This window comes from Cherax quadricarinatus, chromosome 27 (assembly GCF_038502225.1).
Source record: "Cherax quadricarinatus isolate ZL_2023a chromosome 27, ASM3850222v1, whole genome shotgun sequence".
In the NCBI taxonomy this organism is placed as follows: Eukaryota; Metazoa; Arthropoda; class Malacostraca; order Decapoda; family Parastacidae; genus Cherax; species Cherax quadricarinatus.
Window position 1 is genome coordinate 2,258,882 of NC_091318.1, and position 21,411 is coordinate 2,280,292.

At 39.2% G+C, this 21,411-nt stretch overlaps 1 protein-coding gene across 1 annotated transcript in view; it reads right to left on the bottom strand.

The window, feature by feature from the left end:
• The window catches only part of LOC138853296 (dynein beta chain, ciliary-like), a 58,232-nt gene that overhangs the window by 2,169 nt on the left and 34,652 nt on the right, over positions 1-21,411 (bottom strand). Inside the window, exons 3-11 of the mRNA XM_070089250.1 lie at positions 17,260-17,463; positions 16,773-16,969; positions 15,625-15,829; positions 14,705-14,789; positions 12,288-12,499; positions 10,509-10,603; positions 9,639-9,774; positions 9,382-9,482; positions 3,425-3,608 (exon numbers count right to left, since the gene is read on the bottom strand). Coding sequence (XP_069945351.1) covers positions 3,425-3,608; positions 9,382-9,482; positions 9,639-9,774; positions 10,509-10,603; positions 12,288-12,499; positions 14,705-14,789; positions 15,625-15,829; positions 16,773-16,969; positions 17,260-17,463 — 1,419 coding nt within the window. The remainder of the gene's footprint in view (positions 1-3,424; positions 3,609-9,381; positions 9,483-9,638; positions 9,775-10,508; positions 10,604-12,287; positions 12,500-14,704; positions 14,790-15,624; positions 15,830-16,772; positions 16,970-17,259; positions 17,464-21,411) is intronic.

Here is a 21,411-nt window from a genome sequence, read left to right on the forward strand (position 1 = left end):
TCTCCCACCAGTACGTCGGTAGTAGCTATATTAAGTTGAGATTATTGTTTCTGACTTTTCTTCACAGCAAACTATCCTATTTCATATTCTTCGAAACGTTAAGGGTGTAGTGAGAATTACTTAGAACTGATTCTCCAGCTAACACATACATTTCCTCCCTGACCGTCCCGGGCTACCCATCCACAACCTCCCGTTATAGATGTTTACTTCAGTCACCTTCCCTGACAGTGTGGCACCATGCACTACTTAATTTCTCATTTTGCCCTCTTTCACCTCCTTCCTTCCACAATTTACTACAAAGCTGGTTATTGCTTCTTGACGCGACAAAACAGGTGAAGAGTGAAATTTCTTCCTTCAAGATAGGAAAAGAAAGTTTAGGTAAGTCCCCATGTGGGGTGAGCTGGAAAGACTGGACAGGCGAAGAATAGCGTTGGAGTGTCCACAGTCGTAAAGAAAGTGCCGGGGCTTAACCCAGCAGCTAGGCTATAGTGGGACAGACTGGAGAATCAGGAAGAGTAGGCTCAGTTACAACGGTCTTGTGCAAGAAAGTTTTACAATACCGACAAGATGAAAGTTAATACACATTTGCAACATCTGGTTATCTTCATTGTAGACGTTTCGCCATTCAGTGGCTTTATCAGGACATGACTAGAAGACAGTAGAAATATACAAAAGATGAGGTAATCAGTCCCTCAGCCTTGGAGTTGGTGTGAAGAACACCGTAGTTGTAGAGATTCTGGAGCACAGTCAGTGAGGCTGGCGCTTGTATAGGCGTCAGTGGATAAGGACGGGTGGCAGACGAGGGTCTAGTCACTGGTCCTCATGTGAATTAATCTTGTTCATCAATGTTCGTTGGTTTAGTCGAGGTTTTGTTTAGAAATGATTTGTTGAATGTCTGGATGAGATAAATCTCTGATAAATGTCTGATATCGCGTGGGTTTGTAAACTGGTGTTTTTTTTCAGACTTTTGTGAACATTTAAATGATTTGAACATTAAGTTACAGGACTATGGTAAGACACTTGATATTATGTTTGATTAAATAAAGGCATCTTAAATGAAGCTACGGGGTTTTTAAGAGGGATATAGATAGTGAGAGGTTTAGACACTTTCCAAACCTGAAGAGATACATCAATGATCTCCCAAAGGATGACAAAACAGCCAATGTCTTCAAACACTATTTTTAAACATCATTGAGTCAACTGTTAAGCAGTTCTCTAGAAGACTTGCTAAGTTCACATAACTTGAAGAGACTGCAAAATTCATTAAGTTTCCGGACAGTATAAAACTTGATGAATTAAACTTGCAGATGTTTTCATGGATAGATAAGGATGATTTTGAAATGCAGTTGACTGAATTTCAAAGTAGCTCAATTTGGAGACAGAAATTTGTTGACCTTAGAGCTAACTTTGAAAATATTGAAAAGGAGCAATGAGAGACGGGAGTAACAGAGAGAAATGTGGAAAACGAGGTATTAAGGACGTGGAATACTATTCCACAAAATTTTGTGTCTGAAGAACCTTGCAACAACATTACTGTCAGTTTTTCATCTACTTATTCCTATGAATCAATGTTTTCAGTGATGAACTTCGTTAAGTCTGGTAATAAGTATAGCTTTACTGATGAAACTAGTAGGTCATGAATCTCTCTCAAGGTTACAAAATATAAGACTGATATACATTATCTGTCATTTACATTATCTGTCATCAATGATGCATCACCATAAGTCTCATTGATGGAAAATAAATAAAAGCTCCACAATTTTTCTCTCTCAAGTTTTGATTTGATGTTTTCTGCTAAAATGGTAAATATTCACGTCTGTTTAATATAATATGTAGTTTTGTATGTAAAATAATTATACTGTATTTTCTCTGTGATTTTTCTGTATCATTCTTATGGGATTAAAAATCAATAAAAGAATATTTTTAATTTTATATCTTTTCGTTGTGTTTTAGTCAAGTAAAACGATTATGTCACTGATAATTGTAATGTATTAGAAAAACATGAAAAACATAATTGATCTAATAAATAAATCAAATTATTGTTTACTGTTTTGCTGATGCTAAAAATAGCGTTTTTAAATTATGTTGATGTATATTACAGCTACAAATACATTTAAAGGCTGTTAAAATTATCCACATTATCAATAGGGAAGAGCGACATTGAAGTAAAAATTCCGTCACAATATTTTCCATTCAGTCAACATCATTGTTTACAAAATAATTTTTACAATATTATCTGATTTTACCGATAATCTGCGATTTTTGAAAATTTGATAATTTTGTCACAATAATTAAAAGGCACCAAATAATACGTTCCCACAAATTTTAGTTGGCACGTGAAAAGATTTTGTATTAAAGATTTAGCCGAATTTAATACACACACTTAAAAGGTTGCGCATCTCTGTGCTAGACGATCTGACAGACAAGTTAATGTCACCTGCTAATCGTTGTGACAGTCAACATCTATATGTAACCTGCTGTGCGTTCTGGCTCAAAATATTTTCTTCCTTTTTAAACCCTTGTAAATTATTTATACAGTATATGTTTAAATGGAGAGAAACAATAAAATATCTTTGTCGAGATTTATATTTTGTTCAGTGATTTTTATTGATTTATAAAACTTGTTTTATCTTTTCCTACGTATGTAATCAGTAATTTTCTTAAAAATCTTCGACTTGTTTCTCTTGTCGTGTTTCTACCTCTGCCATTTTCATTGTAATTTGTCATTATTCTTCGATCCTTCACCTTTTAGTTATATCTAATTGCTTTCATGGGTTTCATTATTTTTCGTAGCTGATTGTATATTAATTCATTATTCATAATTACTGCAATATTTATATATTTTCTTGTTTCACCTGATTCACCTCTAATATTATCACTTTAGCTCATATAATTCCTGTCACAAGTTTTACTAACTTTAAGAATTATAAATTATTTGTATTTTTTTACTTTGATCTAGTTGACATATTGTTTATTTCTTGTTCAGTCAATATTCTCAATGTTACTCCTAACACATCTTGCATTACCATTTTAATGTTATAATTTTTCAGATTTTACTTTTAGGAACACTGAAAACGCTTAAATGCGATTACAATTTTCTTCTTCTCATCACGGCCTGGTCACAGATCGGGCCGCGGGGGCGTTGACCCCCGGAACTCTCTCCAGGTAAACTCCAGGTCTCCAGGTATCGTCACTTTCAACATACTTATGATATAACATGTGGTTCCTCACTTTTTTTAGCAATGGATTCTGGGTTCAGTGTTTTTAAATATATTTCTGTTCCAGACTACCTTACTCTTATTAAAGCAGGCTTTAACACTTATTTTTTTCTCGATGAAGCCTCCTTTCCCTTCTCTAATAATAGCAGTTTTTGCGTAAGTATTTATTAATGCATGCAAGCTTTATTTCTTCACCAAGATCTAACCTTAAAGTAGGACTCGGCACTCTGGCTCTCCTGTAGAGCGTGTTTGACGATGAGGCTGAGACGCTGCTCCAGCTCCGCTATCTTTCTCCGAAACTGGTGATGACCTTCCTCGAAGGCGACCTCGGCAGGGTCGAGGCAGTCATACGTACGGATGGAAAATGCTGTGTAGGCCTCGTTAAATTCACTGCCGAAGAGAGAAAGTATGCTATTCACAGAATTTGAGGGCGAAGGAAAGGTGAAATGGGATACTATACAAAACGAGTAAGTTAGGTGGAAAAGAGAGTATGAAAAATAGCTAAAGGCTTAACGATATATAGAGAGGAGTTGAGGTTATGATATAATAGCAGAAGACTATACTTCTCACACTCCCATTGGTAACATTTCTTGCCTGAGAAAAGTGAAGACAATTTACTATGTGTTAGCAGAGTTTGGACCTTAAGTGCTACTCCTTCTACTAAAATAACTTTTACTCAAAGTAACACTGTATAACGTCTACTACTACTATGCCCTGGGCAGCCCATGGTTACCCAGCCATTACGGGCGGTCTAATAGCCATTGATTCTAAATGAATCAATCCAATGTACCATAAAACCAGCACCAACTACCACATCACTGCCAATTACTCCCACATCAATGCAACACCACTATTGTAAAAACAAAGCTTCTCGCAATTACCAAACTAGAAACACAACATGTATTTCACTACCGCCCATCATTACCTACATTCTTAATCCCACCACCACCACACTATTCTTCACCGTAATCTCAGCCACCAGTACTACTAACCAATACCACTGAGGTCAGTCATTAGTTTCCTGAGGCGAGTGGTCACCTTCACCTGATATTAGAGGAAAGGCAAGATGGTAGGTAAGATCTCTGTATGCAGCTACGTATGTTACCTGATATTAGAGGAGAGGCAAGATGGTAGGTAAGATCTCTGTATGCAGCTACGTATGTTACCTGATATTAGAGGAGAGGCAAGATGGTAGGTAAGATCTCTGTATATAGCTACGTATGTTACCTGATATTAGAGGAAAGGCAAGATGGTAGGTAAGATCTCTGTATGCAGCTACGTATGTTACCTGATGTTTAAGGAGAGCGACGACGGTAAGGTCTCTGTATACAGGTATGTGGCTGTCCAGAAATCTTGTATTGAATCTTATAGTTTACTAGAATAGCTTGAACAATAATATCTCTGTACTGTTGTGTTTTAGAAGAGTTGAAAATTACTAATACAGAGGAAGCATAAAAAAGTTGTTAATAAGAGAAAGCATTAGTAAATGGTTGGTAATATGAAGAGAAAGTGTTTTCCCGAAAAGGGTGGAAGATGAATCTGAAGGTTGAAAAAGTTGGTTTGAATAAGGAAAATAGCTTTTCTGCTAAACCATACCATGAGTGGGGTTAGAACCCGCGATAAGAGAGTTTTCTGACTCTATGATCACGGGTTCTAACCCCACCCGTGGTATGGTTTGTTTGCAATCGTGTCATTACGATTTCGTGAGTCAGCTTTTCTGTTTTTCAGAACGTGTTCAGTAGTCGACAGGGAGAAAGTATGAATGTTTCGGAAATTCTAAAGTTTGATACGTAGAGCATTCTGTAACAAGGAATATATGACGAAACAGAAGAGTGTTTCTCCTAAGCTAGTATAGATGACATAGTTAACATGTTATATAACATTATGTCAAGCAATAGAAAAATCCATCACCTGCCTCAGTGCTGGAGGCAACGATGTTGTTAAGTGTATGACAGGCCAACTGCATATTAAAACCAGGACGGCTGTGGATTTAATTAGGTCAAAGGAAAAGGAACCTAACCATTTTGTCGGAAAATGGCAGTGAATTACTGTACAGCGCAACTGGTGTCAAGTGCTGGTTAGATACGTACTGCTAGAACCTGCAGTTCTGTTCTTTGATAACTGGAGTAATTTCTAATGCCTACATAAGGTGAAAGCAAGTGATGTCTGGAATATAAGAGTGTAGGTGTGTGGTGCTCTGATGGCTGCTGATACCATAATAACATCATTTAATCAATCCTATCATAGCAGAAAATTGAATTCTTATCTGCGTTACCATTTTATTGTAAAAGAAAAAGTAAAAGCAGAAAAGGATATTGTTGACACATAATATATTATCTATATTAAGCTTCTATAAAATTGTTTTAATATATTATAATTTTATTTCAAAGTATGTAGTTATTCCTGTTTGTTTTTCTTTTCTAACTTCTAAGTCATATAAAACAGCATATTTTACTTCAAATAGATCAAGGTAACTCTTTTTATGTAACTTGTTTAGAAATTTGATCTAGCAGACTTTACGTCCAGTACTGACTGCGTTTAACTTCATTAATGTGCTGATGTATTAAATAAGACCGTAACAAGTACATATTTAGTGAATGAAGAGAATGTCAGGAATGTCAAAGAAGAATTTTTCACGACTGCATATGCAAAATATGTAAGACCCATCATGCAGTGAACACCCGATGAAGCATATAGAAAGTGAAGATTCGCAGTGAGATTAGTTTCACGGTCATGTGGACTGAGATCTGAGATGAGACAAAAGAAACTGAGCCTCGTGACATTAGAACATAAAGTGTACAGTGTATTTCGTGCACAGAAAAAAGGCTTATTGGATTCTCATTTGGAAAAACTGAAAAAGAGCGCACTTATTGGAGAAAAGTTCTAGAAATAGTTGTTGCTGTTGTAAAATTCTTAGCTCTAAGAGGACTTGCTTTCCGTGGAGAAAATGAGGTTTTTGGTTCGGAAAACAATGGCAATTTCCTAGGGATCATAGAACTGTTAGCACAATTCGATCCATTCTTAGCAAATCATGTGTCACGCCTTGGGAATGCAGGAAGAGGCACTGTATCTTACATGTCATCTACTATATGCAATGAATTTATTGAACTGATGACTAAGAAGGTCCTCAATAACATCATAGCAGCTGTGAAAACCGCAAAATACTTCGCAATAAGTGTAGATTCAACACCAGATATTTCACATACAGATCAATTGACATTCATTGTTCACTTTGTCGACTCCAGTGGTAAGCCTGTAGAGCGCTTTATAAAATTCATTCCTCTTTCAAGCCATGATGGAGAAACAATGTTGAATGTAGTACTGGATACTCTGCTTGAACATGATCTCTCTATTATGGTTTGCCGTGGCCAGAGCTACGACAATGCAAGTAACATGTCGGGTAAATATAATGGATTGCAAGCCCGTATCAAGCAAATCAACCCACTTGCTGAATATGTGCCCTGCTCAGCACATTCTCTTAATCTTGTTGGGTCACGTGCTGCGGAGTGTTGTGTCGCTGCAGTTTCATTTTTTGGACTTTTACAAGCACTCTAATTTTTTCTCAAGTCAACCATTCATGGAGATGTCATCAAATCATTATCAACAACAAGGTGGTCAGCGCAGCATGATGCAACACATGCTTTGAAAGACAGCTTTGCTGAAATACGTTCTGCTTTGATCCAAATAGCAGAGGATGAAGACCAGCTTAGCATCAAAATTGGAAGATTTTAAATTGGCCTTACTCTGTGTGCTTTGGGACTGTTTACTGGAACGGTTAAATGCCACAAACAAGACACTTCAGAAAATTGAAATTGAAATGGCTACTTGTGCTAACCTCTATGCAGGCTTAGTGGAATTTGTAAGCTCACTTCGCAATGATGAAGCTTTTGAAATGTTTGAAGAGAAAGCTAAACTGCTGGTGAAAGACTACAGTTACCGGGCTGATGATCAACGGTCAAGGAAGAGGAAACGCAATTTTGAAGAGCCAGACAATGAAATTGTGTTGCTACCAAGGCAGAAATGTAAGACAGCTACATACTTCGTCATTCTGGATTCACTGATTACAGAATTGGCAAAAGAAAAGAAATCTACCAGAATCTCAATGACAAGTTTGGATTTCTGTTCAAAATTACTACTATGCCAGATGCAGAATTGAGAGAAGCTGCATTAAAGTTGCAACAACACCTTTCAGCAGATGTTCAGGACACATTTGTTGAAGAAATAGTTCATTTTTCTGGGTATATGAATCAGATTAAAGCTCCACCTGAAAAATGTGCGCCCTCAGCTGCTTTGAAACATTTAAGAAATGCAGGTATCTCAGAAACCTTCCCTAATGTTGACATAGTGTATCGCCTTTACCTTATACTTCCAGCTACTAACTGTGAAGGAGAAAGTTCATTTTCTGTTTTGAAAAGAGTGAAAAACCAGCTCCGTTCAACAATGAGCCAAGACAAATTGTGTAACCTAGCCTTGTTGACCATTGAGTCTGATCTAACAAGAAATATTGATTTTCAGAATATAATTGATGATTTTGCCAATATGAAATCCAGAAAAAAGTTTATTTAAGAAGTGCCTGTGAATATAAACAATTCTTTACTTTCTTGAGTTTATATGATTTGATAGTCTTATGCATGATGCAATGATAACAATAATGGTCAGTGATTTATAAAGGGAATAATAGTGCTGTAGTGGTTATGCTGAATATAATAGGTGCTTGATGTCACTACTTTAATAGCCTAATCTAGTAATACTATGCTGTCTTGAGTTTATTCTCTTTAAAATGCATGATTTAACAAGATAGTTATAATGGCTGTTGGTAAATGGTTTTGGTTGTCTTGATGTACTTTCCCTATTAAATTTAATCTAAATAGCCAGACTGTATTTAATTAGACCTTGAACAGGCTCACACCGACCCCCCCCCACCCCCAAGCTGGAAGGGGTCGCTTCGCTTACCCGTAATATATAACAATGGTTATAAATGACCATAATTTTTAAAGGGGTGGACAGGTAAGCCAGCGGAAGGCCTCGGTCAGATGACCAAAAGCTCCAAAGGCGGGTCATCATCTGACTAAGACCCGCGTCAGGAAACATTTGTCCTGTTTCCTGACGAACCTTACCTAACCTAACCTAACTCAAAGGGGCCCCGCCAATCTGAATAGCCTAGGGCCCGGAGACTTCTTAATCCGGCCCTGCGCGGAGGTGACAACAAATGAGGTATTTTCTCAAGGATTTCAAATAATGTGAAATGACAAAGGAAAGAGAGGAACTACAGCAGTAGCATTGATCAGGAACCAATGGATCTTTGAGATGAGCGGAGTAAATGGATAGGAGTCTAATGACTAAATAATAGGGAAACTTATAACTGGGAGACTCATAGTGGTGAAAACAGTGATGTACGACCCACTATTGAACACTGGAAGACAAAGAAAGGAATGTGATAACAAGAACAGCGCGATGGTAAACACGATAGCAAAGGTGACTAGAGGAGCCCACACACGCACTGAAAAACTATTGATCGTGAGAGACTTTAACCATAAAGAGATAGACTGGAGAATTCTGAAGCCACATGTGGAGGAAAAACATGACCAACTAAGTTGTTGGAGGTGGCAACAGAGTACTGGCTTTTACGACCCTATACATGGCATATGTCGGGCCCGTCTTGGAGTACACAGTGCCATTGTGAAACCTGCCTCTGATGAAGCATGTAAAAAAGCTGGAAAAAGTGAAGTTTTGCAATAAAACTAGTCCAAGAGCTGAGGAGTTTTGGTTGGGAAAAGCCTGTTTGAGAGACAGGCCTCAGGTACATGAGGACTCAGCTGGAAGTTAAAATCACATATGAGCTGCAGGGATGTTAGGAAACACTTCTTTAGCCTTAATGTGATCAACAAGTAGAAAGACCTAGACAGCGAAGTGTTGGAGGCAGGATCAATGCATTTTAAAAATAGGTATGAGAGGGCTCACGCAGCCAGGAACAGAGACTCGATCTCTGCAGCCACGATTAGACGAGTATAATTAGGTGAGAGAGAGCTCCCGCACGCGCGCGCGAGCGCACACACACACACACACACACACACACACACACACACACACACACACACACACACACACACACACACACACACATACACACACAATAAATAAATAAATAAATAAATAAACTTACCTGAACACGGATGAAATATTTGCTCCAAGAACTTTCCCTTTGGGGCCTCCGAACTCCACCTTCTCTATCTTTAAGAATTCTTTTGCAACGTCGAAGATCTCCTGAAGAGAGATATGAAGCAGTCACTCGTCAGGATGACTGTGACTGATAACGACGAATGCACAAAACATCAATACTGTTTTACTGAAATTTTATTGAAGGTTATATAGTTTTTCAGAACTAAACTTGTGCTGAAGATAATTTTTTCTATGATTAACCTTGATGTTGGCGAGACGAATGAGGAACTGGTCCATTCTAGAGAAGGTGTTGTTAGGATGAAACTCCCAAAGTCGTGGCCTCTCGCCTTCCTTGAAGTACGAGGCCACCTTCTCCCGGTGCTCCTGGAAGCTTTCTCTGCAAGATTACAGAGAAAGAGAGAGAGAAAGAGAAGGAGAAAGCGAGAGAGACAGAGAGACACAGACAGACATAATGAGAATGAGAATGAATGTCAAGTATTACTGAGTAACAGAAATATACATACACTGATATTTTTGACGTCATGTTCACTAAATAGCAGATGAAACTAAAAATCTCAAGATTTTAGAAGTTTAATTTTCTCGCCACCCGCTCTTCTAATTTGTCTAGTTTATGTAATACTCATATATACAGAAGATGAGGTAATCAGTCCCTCAACCTAGGAGTAGGTGCGAACAGCACCATAGTCGTGGAGATTCTCCACGACTATGGTGCTGTTCGCACCTACTCCTAGGTTGAGGGACTGATTACCTCATCTTCTGTACATAGTTCTTCTGTCTTCAAGTTATGTCCTGGAATTTGTATTGATAAAGCCACTGGATGGCGAAACGTCTACAATAAAGATACCCAGATGTTGCACATGTGTCTTACTCTCATCAATACTCATATAGTTATCAAGCTCCTTACATCACTGTTCACGGATCTCCGATAAAGGAGACCAGTCAGGAGTATTGACATCCTTCTCGTAATTTCTTCAATTTTTTATCCATGGTCTCACTTCCGCGAGAAGGTTCTTCCTTGACCAAAAACTCAAGACCTACTCCTACATAGAAGCAACTACAGTTAGCTAACAAATGGAAGCAGTATATAGCAAGAAGTGGGGTTAACCTCACCTGAAGATTCTGAGGATAGAGACACATGTGTTGATCTTCAGGAGAGGCTCGGTGGTTTCAGCTTGGAAACCTACGGTGCCTATGAAGTTACGTCCCTGTGGAACATAAAACCACCTCGAAGAAATACTATTGAACAAATGTCCAAGCAAATGTGTCACATGTAGCATACTTAAGATGTATTATCTTCCTTTTCTCCTTGGTTGTTAGGCTTGTCAGCAAATAGGTTAATTGTTAGCATCCTATATGTTAATTTATACCTCTTCATTGAGGAGGGACTCAAGTATATGAACTCTGTACATACATGGAAGGGTTTGCTTTGTCTTATATTAGTATTAGAATTAAAGCACCTGTATGTTAATTATAGAACTTAATTATAATTTTAATGATGGTTAAAACAGCATACAAACCCGTTTTACATCGGCGTACTGTGCATTCAGACTAGTGATATTGTATATTGCTAGAAACCTGCTTTGATTTCTAGATATCGAATTACAAAGCTTCCATATGTCATCCAGTCTACTCATAACTCTAGTGCGTTTAAATCGCATAACACTATACGACGTCGTTCAGTAGTTAACGGACTACATAAATCCTACATACGTAGGATTTATCGGAACCAAAAGAAAATACATAGCAACCTTGACATACAGTAAAATTAGCAAGATATCCATGCTTGTCTTCCAAGAACTAATTCAGTTCTAGTTTCCCCAACACCATTTTAGGTGTAGTCTCTCCAGCATCATTGTAGTGCTGGTCTCTCTAATTCTGGTCACCCTTGCTCAAATGTAATGTTGGTTTCCAATTTATCTTTCTAGTATTAGTTTTCCAGGAACCATTGTAGACCTACTCTCCCAAGTACCTTTGCAGAGCTGTTCTCTCAGTAGCCATTGTGGTGCTAGTCTCTCCAGCACCATTATAGTGCTGGCTGGTATTCGAGAGACCATTAGTGCTTTTATCCAAGCACCAAGGTAATGCAAATCCCTTTATTACTATTGTAGGGTTGGTCCTCAAGCAACAGTTGTTGTACAGGTTTATTCAGCACCCATGTATTGTTGACCCCGAAGCACCATTGTATTACTAGTCTGTCCACCACAATTACATTGCACGTCCCTTCAGCATTGTGTTGCAGATCTTTCCAGTATCATTGTGTTGTAGGTCGCTCCAGTAACATTGCATTGCCGGTTTTCCTACCACTATTGCATTACTTGTCACGCCAGCACCATTATATTTCAGGTCTCCAGCACCACTGTATTTCTGGTTATTCCAGTACAATTGTATTACAGGTCTCTACAGCACCGCCATGTATTGTGTTCGTCCCTGTCCCACTATATCAAAAGCTAACCATAACACGGGCTGGGAGTGAATTTGTGGCGAGTGAGTTCAATCCCCGCCCGTAATATGCTTTGTTTACAATCGTGTCATTACGATTTCGTGAGTCATATCAAAAGCTTTTTGCTTGGCCCACCGAACTCTTTAATTAAAGCCAATAATGGCTTCTATTCCAAAATAATTTCCTCCCTAATTTAGTATATTTTCTGGCCCCAAATTTATAGATCATTCCTCTTCAGTAATTTTATATATTCATTTGTTTTAATATTCATATACTATCTCTTCAAAGATTCACTAGCTAATAATTTAAATAGATAATATTACGCAACGCCTCGGTCCGATCTGAGCTAAAAAATCATTTTAAGTTTCCTCTCCAGTTTGTGGGTTAACAGTGATGTGTTTCAGCTACTGGAGTGTAGTTTTCTTCATGAGATACCAATGGGCACTCACCATGCTGATAAGGAGGTTGGTGATCTCCTTGAAGAGCGTGACAATGCGGTCTGGCTTGCGATAAGCTGGGCAAGTGGCCCACAGGAGGCAGATGCAGTGCATGAGAGGCGGAATGAGAGGGGCAGAGTCCTGGAACTCCCCGGCTTCCAGACCTTCCAGGAGTGGCTTCAGCGGCGTCAGGTGCACCATGATATCCCGCGCTTCTTGCACAGCTGGAATATATATATATATATATATATATATATATATATATATATATATATATATATATATATATATATATATATATATATATATAGGGGGTGTTACGTTTTTTGACTGCGCAACTTAAATAAAAGTCCTGGCTCCTAAAGGATAAATAACTTTCCTGTTTAGGGGCATTTATATTATTTAAAATAGAAAAAGAAACCACTCTAGGGCCAGCAAGTGCATTCATACAAATTATGAAACATAAATTTAAATGGTTAATGTATTGTGAGGAAGGACACAAAAACTCACCTATACAAACATATGAATATATATTAAAAGTAGTGATATATACAACCTACAATCTCTTCAACTAAACATCACCGCACTCCAGTACACCTTCACCCAGGCTGTACAAGTACAACCTGCAGGCTGTACAAGTACTCTCCCAAAATGTAACAGGCCTCTGCACACTAAGGCCATACAGGTAAACATGAGAGCACTTAAACCAATAAACTAACCTATGGTATAAACTAACAAAACAAAAACCATCCCTACAAAATAAACCGTGACGTATTAGGGCACCTGGCTGCAGGTGCTGCGCTCAACGTACTGCCACACAAACACCTCACTCTCCTCTCCTCTCCTGGCCACTCTGATTGACCAGGAATAATACGCGTCCGGTTTCAGAACTAATTACAGAAAATTACATTATATATATCGGACATTTTTTTTGGTTACACAATATTCACCTACTGCGTAATAGGGTGGTAGGAGAAGAAAATATTCAAACAGCTCCGGAAAGAATCTAGAGTGTGTGTACTCACCTATTTGCACTCACCTATTTGTGGTTGCAGGGGTCGATTCACAGCTCCTGGCCCCGCTTCTTCGCTGATTGCTACTAGGTCCTCTCTCTCCCTGCCACATGAGCTCTATCATACCTCGCCTTAAAACTATGTATGGTTCCCGCCTCCACTACGTCACTTTCTAGGCTATTCCACGGCCTGACTACTCTATGACTGAAGAAATACTTCCTAACATCCCTTTGATTCATCTGAGTCTTCAACTTCCAATTGTGACCTCTTGTGTCTGTGTCCCTTCTCTGGAACATCCCGTCTTTGTCCACCTTGTCTATTCCGCGCAGTATTTTATATGTCGTTATCATGTCTCCCCTGACCCTCCTGTCCTCCAGTGTCGTCAGGCCGATTTCCCTCAACCTTTCTTCGTTGGACAATCCCCGTAGCTCTGGGACTAGTCTTGTTGCAAACCTTTGCACTTTCTCTAATTTCTTGACGTGCTTGACTAGGTGTGGATTCCAAACTGGTGCTGCATACTCCAGTATGGGCCTGACGTAAATGGTATACAGAGTCTTGAACGACTCCTTACTGAGGTATCGGAACGCTGTGTGTGTGTGTGTGTGTGTGTGTGTATTGTTAGTGTAACAGTACACAATGAGTGAAAATCGTTCTTATAATGTTAAAATACATTTTATTTATATTTATAATACGTGTGCATGGTAATTAAATATATTATGAAGGCAAAACAAAGACACGGAAACTAGCAGTATATCATCAAGTGACAGTAAGGCAACAGCTTGTGTTAGTCAGGGTGTTTGAAACATTAAGCGGATTATTTTTATTTTTTTTATCACACTGGCCGATTCCCACCAAGGCAGGGTGGCCCGAAAAAGAAAAACTTTCACCATCATTCACTCCATCACTGTCTTGCCAGAAAGGTGCTTTACACTACAGTTTTTAAACTGCAACATTAACACCCCTCCGGGATTATGGGAAAACATTATTAGCTCAAGCAACACTTTCCAAACAATAGAATAACAAGGATACAGTCATTATAATAAACTTGTTTAGCGAGGCCAGTGTTAAAATAGGCAACACCAATGTAATGTTCACACACATAAAATATGAAAGAATCCACTGACTTTCCGTCAGTGGTCCCCAAGATCTAGAACTTCGTTTGAACTGAAAGCGTAATAGATACTGGATCCGTAAAGATACGATAAATCTCAAGAGGTATCGACAGGGAAAATGTAGTGTGAAAGAAACATACTTAGACAACAGGACACACATATAAGCGGAAGAAGATATTTAATAAGGAACATCTTTAATGTAAACACTGTATCGTAGGTAATGAAGAAATAGGAATGTCTCATACCAGCCTTTTGGTGGTTAAGAAACACAGTCCATGTGCTGGAGCTTAATCCATATGCTTACCCATAGCCACGTCAGCACACATTTTGACGAAGGCAGGATAGTAGGCAGACTCAGTCACCTCCAAAATGTTTGACATCATCCGCACCTGTAAGTGATCAGATACAAACAACTCAACCCAGTATGTTACACTACTGTACTTTTCACTCAGATTAGATTATATATTATACTCTGTTAAGAAGACAATGTTATGAAGATAATTATTTATGGTTATAGTAAAATCGATATTAATTTTTCATTCCTTTTAATGAAACGTTTATAAAAATATATATTTTTGAAACGCTGACCTATTACATAAAGTACTACTGTAAACAGTGTTATGTAATACAAAGATGTGTATATGTTTACTTATGTTTCACACAAAATTTTATTAATGAACTATAAAGTCAGAATCCTTATCAAAACCCAGTGACACACGAGGAAGTGTCCAGTAGCTCGAGCGCTAGCCCACTCACCTCACACACGGAGGTCCGGAGTTCGAACCTCCAGTACGGCTGGAAAAAGTCGGGGAAGTTTTCCATAAGACACATCTTGCCCCTGTTCACCCATCAGAATAAAATGGGTACCTGGGTGTTAGTCGACTGGTGCGGGTCGCATCCTGTGACAAAACTGACCTTATTTCCTAAAATGTTCAGCATAACAAGAGGCTTTCTATATACTAGTATGTCACTGATGTCAGCTAGGCCTTTATACCTTGTACATGTACTTATAATCTGCATCTGTACATGTTCCTTGTAATCTGCATCATTTCTTCTATGAGCTTGGAAGAGTAATTCATACTCACTGATTGCCTTTTTAATTACCTAAAAATATCAAACACTTTCTAATATCGGGAAAGCAGTTAATGCTATGGATATCTATTCCAGTCCACTGTAAGAAAAAAAAGTGTCAAATCACCCCCCAAAAAAATCAACGATTGCTACCTTCTTGTCCTTAAGCTGGTTAGAAATGTGAGTAAGGTTTTCACGACGTTTGCCCCAGAAGATGATCTCCTCCAAAGGCTTGGGAAAGTAATCAGGAGCAGCCAGGTCTTCAGTGTCCTGCGTGAGCACCTCCTCCACTTGGTGCACCCACTTGATGACTACTCCCTCGATCGCACTCTTCAACTGCGAATCTGTCATCTCGCCCCTGGTTGGTGAGAGACAAGAACAGTAGCCTACTAGTTTTGGGGCAAAGTACGCCTTACTATATACACTTTGGCGCCCAGCCAAGCTAAGCCAGCATCCGGCAGAGGTACATGGTGTATACAGTACTGCATACTTTATCCCTAAGCTTATAGGTTCAAACCTCCTCCAGTCTGAGATTGTGTGTAAATATTTTTCTTTTCCTGCAAAGTCCAAGGTACATGGGAATGGAAGACTTCAGCTCTAGATCTTTCGCACTCTCGTGCGTCGCCAGGAGCTATGCAATGTTGCAAGACAGAAACAGATAGGCGGAGAAATTTTCAAAGAAAAGGCAGATGGAATCAATGGGAGCCCATGAATATAATTATGCAAATTATGTGTGTGTGGGGGGGGAGGGGGTGTACATTTATATGAAATAAACAGAATAAAAATAAAGAGGAATTGAACCGAGGCTCAGGCCCTATATTTTACCATTCATCAACAGTGATAACAAGTGGAATGTTTTACAACAGTCGTGCCTATGACAAACTGTACCAGCTGTCACCGTCTGTGACGTAACTGTCCTCTCCCATGACACCACAGCTTTCTTGTTACAACTAATGTAGTCTCTGAACCTAGAGAAATGTTTGAGTTAGCTTATTTTATGTCACCAGAAAAACATTCTCCTTAACGGATAATGGGAATTGTGTGAAACATTAATTGGAGTAAGCATAAACAAGTATAATATCTGAGGAGATAAAACAATCACCTACTTCACGAGGGCTTGAAGTAACAAATACTTTCATATACTTACGTGTCGAGGGCAAAAAGACACATTAAGTACCTACGTTCCGAAAATATGAAGAAAAGCGAAATATGGCTCCTACCTGTTGAGGCCAAGACGTAATAAACACACCAATCTCCTATGTGACTAAGTTATGAAAATACAGGACACACCAGTCACCTACGTGTCAAGGGCGTGCCTCTCAGCCTTCTCCAAGGTGTCGAGGCCGAAGGGCAGCGGGAGGAGTGTCTGGCCTCGCAGTTGACCCCACATGCGATACACAGTTCCCCGGAGTGAGTACAACTGGTGGGACAAGTCTTCGCACACCATCTCCGGCCATCCTGTTCGGTTCGCCGGATTCTCCAACATCGGTATAATCACCTGATGGAGAACGAATATGATTTATGTTGAGAATAATTATAGTTATGGATCAACGTACCTCTTCTCTCTCTGTCTGTCTGTCTGTCTGTCTGTCTGTCTGTCTCTCTCTCTCTCTCTCTCTCTCTCTCTCTCTCTCTCTCTCTCTCTCTCTCTCTCTCTCTCTCTCGCTCTCGCTCTCGCTCTCTCTCTTTCTCTTTCTCTTTCTCTCTCTCTCTTTCTCTATCTCTACTTATCTATCTATCTATCTATCTACTTACCAGTCTCTATCTCATCTTTATTGCCGTCCTCACCTCCTCAATGAGAGTGGAGAGCTGATCGAGAGGTTGTGGGGAAATGTCACCGAAAATGACATGATCACGTACGTTGCTGGTATCTTCTTCCCTGACAAGAGGGACGTTGCTGGCTTTTAGGAAATAGACACCTTTTGTCCTTAGTCCGGCGGGCACCTCGCTGGTCGCCACCAGCTGGTTGGACGGGTTCAGACTCACTACCACCTGCAATTTCAGTTGGAATTAGACAATCACCTGTAATGTTAAAAGTTTTAAACTACAACATGCAGTATCTGACGGGATCAGTCTGATTCGGTCTATGTTTCATATACTGAATCTCACACGCTGCATGCATGTGGTGTAAATAATGGTTTATTTTTTAACTGATCTGAAAAAAACATAATCCTACCCTAAACAGCTTTTGTAAAGAATTTAGCTTGAACCAATAAAATAAAAAACGTCGGTTTTGGAGGACCAGTGTTTAATATGGCGACATTCTGAACAAATATGAATATTCTCTAATAGCGGCTCTTTTTTAGTGATTGTATGGGGTAAGGTGGCTCCTTTAAGTCGTATTATTTTTATTTATAATCCAATTTTAGAATTTCTTCACTGAGAGTATGTCCATATAGGAATACGATTTTGTGCAATATCACGACGATAATCATGAAAATAAGAAAAAATATATGAGAGTACTCAGGTGCAGAGAACAACAGGACGAGGGAAGTGCTGCTCAGTACGTCACATAATTCACAACCTCTTGACTGACTTTTTAAATTAGGTAAAAGTATGAAAATGCTTCTTTTTTTTTTAATTTGAAAATTTAGAAATGTATTTAATATTTTTCAATAAAAATCAATAAAACAAACATGAATTTCAAGAAAGTCCTACTTTCGACTTCTTGTATAATATCAAAAATAATTTTTGATTCTTCAATAAATAATGAAGCTACACATAAAAATATCCATATAGTTTACTTCCAGGATAACTCAGGATAAAGAACTTACGTGTTTATGTCAGAAAACAATATGAAGTTCAGTGAGACATTTCAGTTACTCCGATATTGAAAACCCGATGAAATAATACTGGATAGGAGAGTAAAACAAATCCCAGCCACACATTAGAGCGAGAAACTAATGTGGAGGTCCTGGGAGTGATAATGTCAGAGAATCTCACTTTCAAAGACCACAACAATGTCTCTACCACATCTGCTTGGAAAATGATAGGAGGGATAATGATAGCCTATAAAACTAGAGATGCCAAGCCAGTGACGATTCTCTTCAAATCGCTTGTATCTCTACACTTAAATATTGCTGTACACTAACAGCCCCTTTCAAGGCAGACGAAATTGTAAACCTGGAGAATATACAGAGATCTTTCACTGCACGTATAAGTACCATAAAGCCCCTAAATTACTGGGAACTGTTGAAATCCCTTGACCTGTACTCCTTGGGACGCAGGCGAGAAAGATGCATGATAATATACACTTGAAAAATTCTAGAGGAACTGGTCTCAAATCTGCACACGGAAATCACTCCGTACGAAAGCAAAAGACTTGGCAGAAGCTGCAACATCCCCTCAATGAAAAGCAAGGGGCCACGAGTACGCTATGAGATAACAAAATAAGTGTCAGGGACCCAAGACTGTTCAACTGCCTCCCAGCATACCTAATTGGGATTACCAACAGACCCCTGCATGCCTTCAGGAAGCTGGACAGACACAAAATTAGTACTTGACCAGCCGGGTGGTGGCTCGTATGTAGGTCCACGTGAGCCCAGCAGTAACAGCCTGGTTAATCAGGCCCTAATCCACCGAAAGGCCTGGTCATGGACCGAGATGTGGGGGCGTTGACCCTTACTTAGCCGACCTCAGGATGATTGTGAGTCTCACTGACCAGACCTCAGGATGATTGTGAGTCTCACTGACCAGACCTCAAGATGTGTTTGAGTATCACTGACTAGACCTCAGTTTGGGTGTGAGTCTCACTGACTAGACCTCAGGATGAGTGTGAATCTCACTGACTAGACCTCAGGATGAGTGTGAGTCTCACTGACTAGACCTGAGGATATGTGTGAGTCTCACTGACCAGATCTGAGGATGAGTGTGATCCTCTTTGACCAGACCTCAGGACACATGTAAGTCTCACTGATCGAACCTCTGACCCGTCTCGTACTGTTGTCAAGGCCTCAGAGGCCTCAGCTGAGGAAGTCACCGGAGTCAGAATGTGGCGTCCGCGTGAGTGAATAATGTAGAACAATCCGTACGATGATTCGTTCTGTAAGTTTCGTGATATTAACGACACATGTTCTGTGAGTCAGTGGGAAAAGTAATTCACATTAACGTGACACATACTATGGGTAAATATAAAGTGAGTGGAGATGTGAGCTTTAAACTACATGAATTAGTGAGTTGTCTTTTGTATATTGTTTAGTGATGAGTGGAAATGGTAGAAATTAGCTATTAGCTAATTTACGTATAATGAGTTTATCTTCATTAGTAAACTATGTTTTATGATCCTGAAAGATAATAATAATATGTTGTTAGGTCAAAGATTTATAACTTCGAAAGATTTTAAAGATTGTTTCATAGTTAAATTGCAGTGAGAAATAGGATTATAAACTGTTTATTCATAAGCGAATATAAACTAAATGAAGTTTGTCTCTTAAACTATAACATAGGAACAAGGATTTTGGGATTTTTCAATTTGTATTCCGAGGTTAACTATTACGTATCCGATAAGAATTAAATTAATCATAATACGTTAGTATTCTTACCATAACAACACTACTTATCAGTAAGTATATACAACACATCTCATATATGATTGATCACCTACGACAGGTTAGGTAAGGATCGTCAGGAAACAGGACAAGTGTTTCCTGACACGGGTCTTAGTCAGATGACAACCCGCCGTTGGAGCTTTTGGTCATCTGACCGAGGCCTTCCGCTGGCTTACCGGTCCCCCCCCATTTAAAAATTATGGTCAGTTATAACCATTTACTACTGTAATATACCAAATAACATCACTTAGCCATAATATCATTCATCTGGAACATCAACGCTCATCCATTACATCACCACTCACCACAAAATCACCATTCAACAGTAACGTCAACGGTCAGACACAACAATACCCACTCCTAATATTACCACCCACTCGTAACATCACCTCTCATACCTAACATCATCATTTACCTGTAACATCACCGCACACACCTAACATCACCACATATAAACATCACAACTCAAAGGTAACTCCAACACTCACATAACATGTAACACCACCACTAGCATAACATGTAACTCCACCACTAACATAACATGTAACACCACCACTAGCATAACATGTAACTCCACCACTCACATAACATGTAACACCACCACTCACATAACATGTAACACCACCACTCACATAACATGTAACACCACCACTCACATAACATGTAACACCACCACTCACATAACATGTAACACCACCACTCACATAACATGTAACACCACCACTTACATAACATGTAACACCACCACTCACATAACATGTAACACCACCACTCACATAACATGTAACACCACCACTGACATAACATGTAACACCACCACTCACATAACATGTAACACCACCACTAACATAACATGTAACTCCACCGCTCACATAACATGTAACACCACCACTCACATAACATGTAACACCACCACTCACATAACATGTAACACCACCACTAACATAACATGTAACTCCACCGCTCACATAACATGTAACACCACCACTCACATAACATGTAACACCACCACTCACATAACATGTAACACCACCGCTCACATAACATGTAACACCACCACTCACATAACATGTAACACCACCACTCACATAACATGTAACTCCACCGCTCACATAACATGTAACACCACCACTCACATAACATGTAACACCACCACTAACATAACATGTAACTCCACCGCTCACATAACATGTAACACCACCACTCACATAACATGTAACACCACCACTAACATAACATGTAACTCCACCGCTCACATAACATGTAACACCACCACTCACATAACATGTAACACCACCACTCACATAACATGTAACACCACCACTCACATAACATGTAACACCACCACTCACATAACATGTAACACCACCACTCACATAACATGTAACACCAC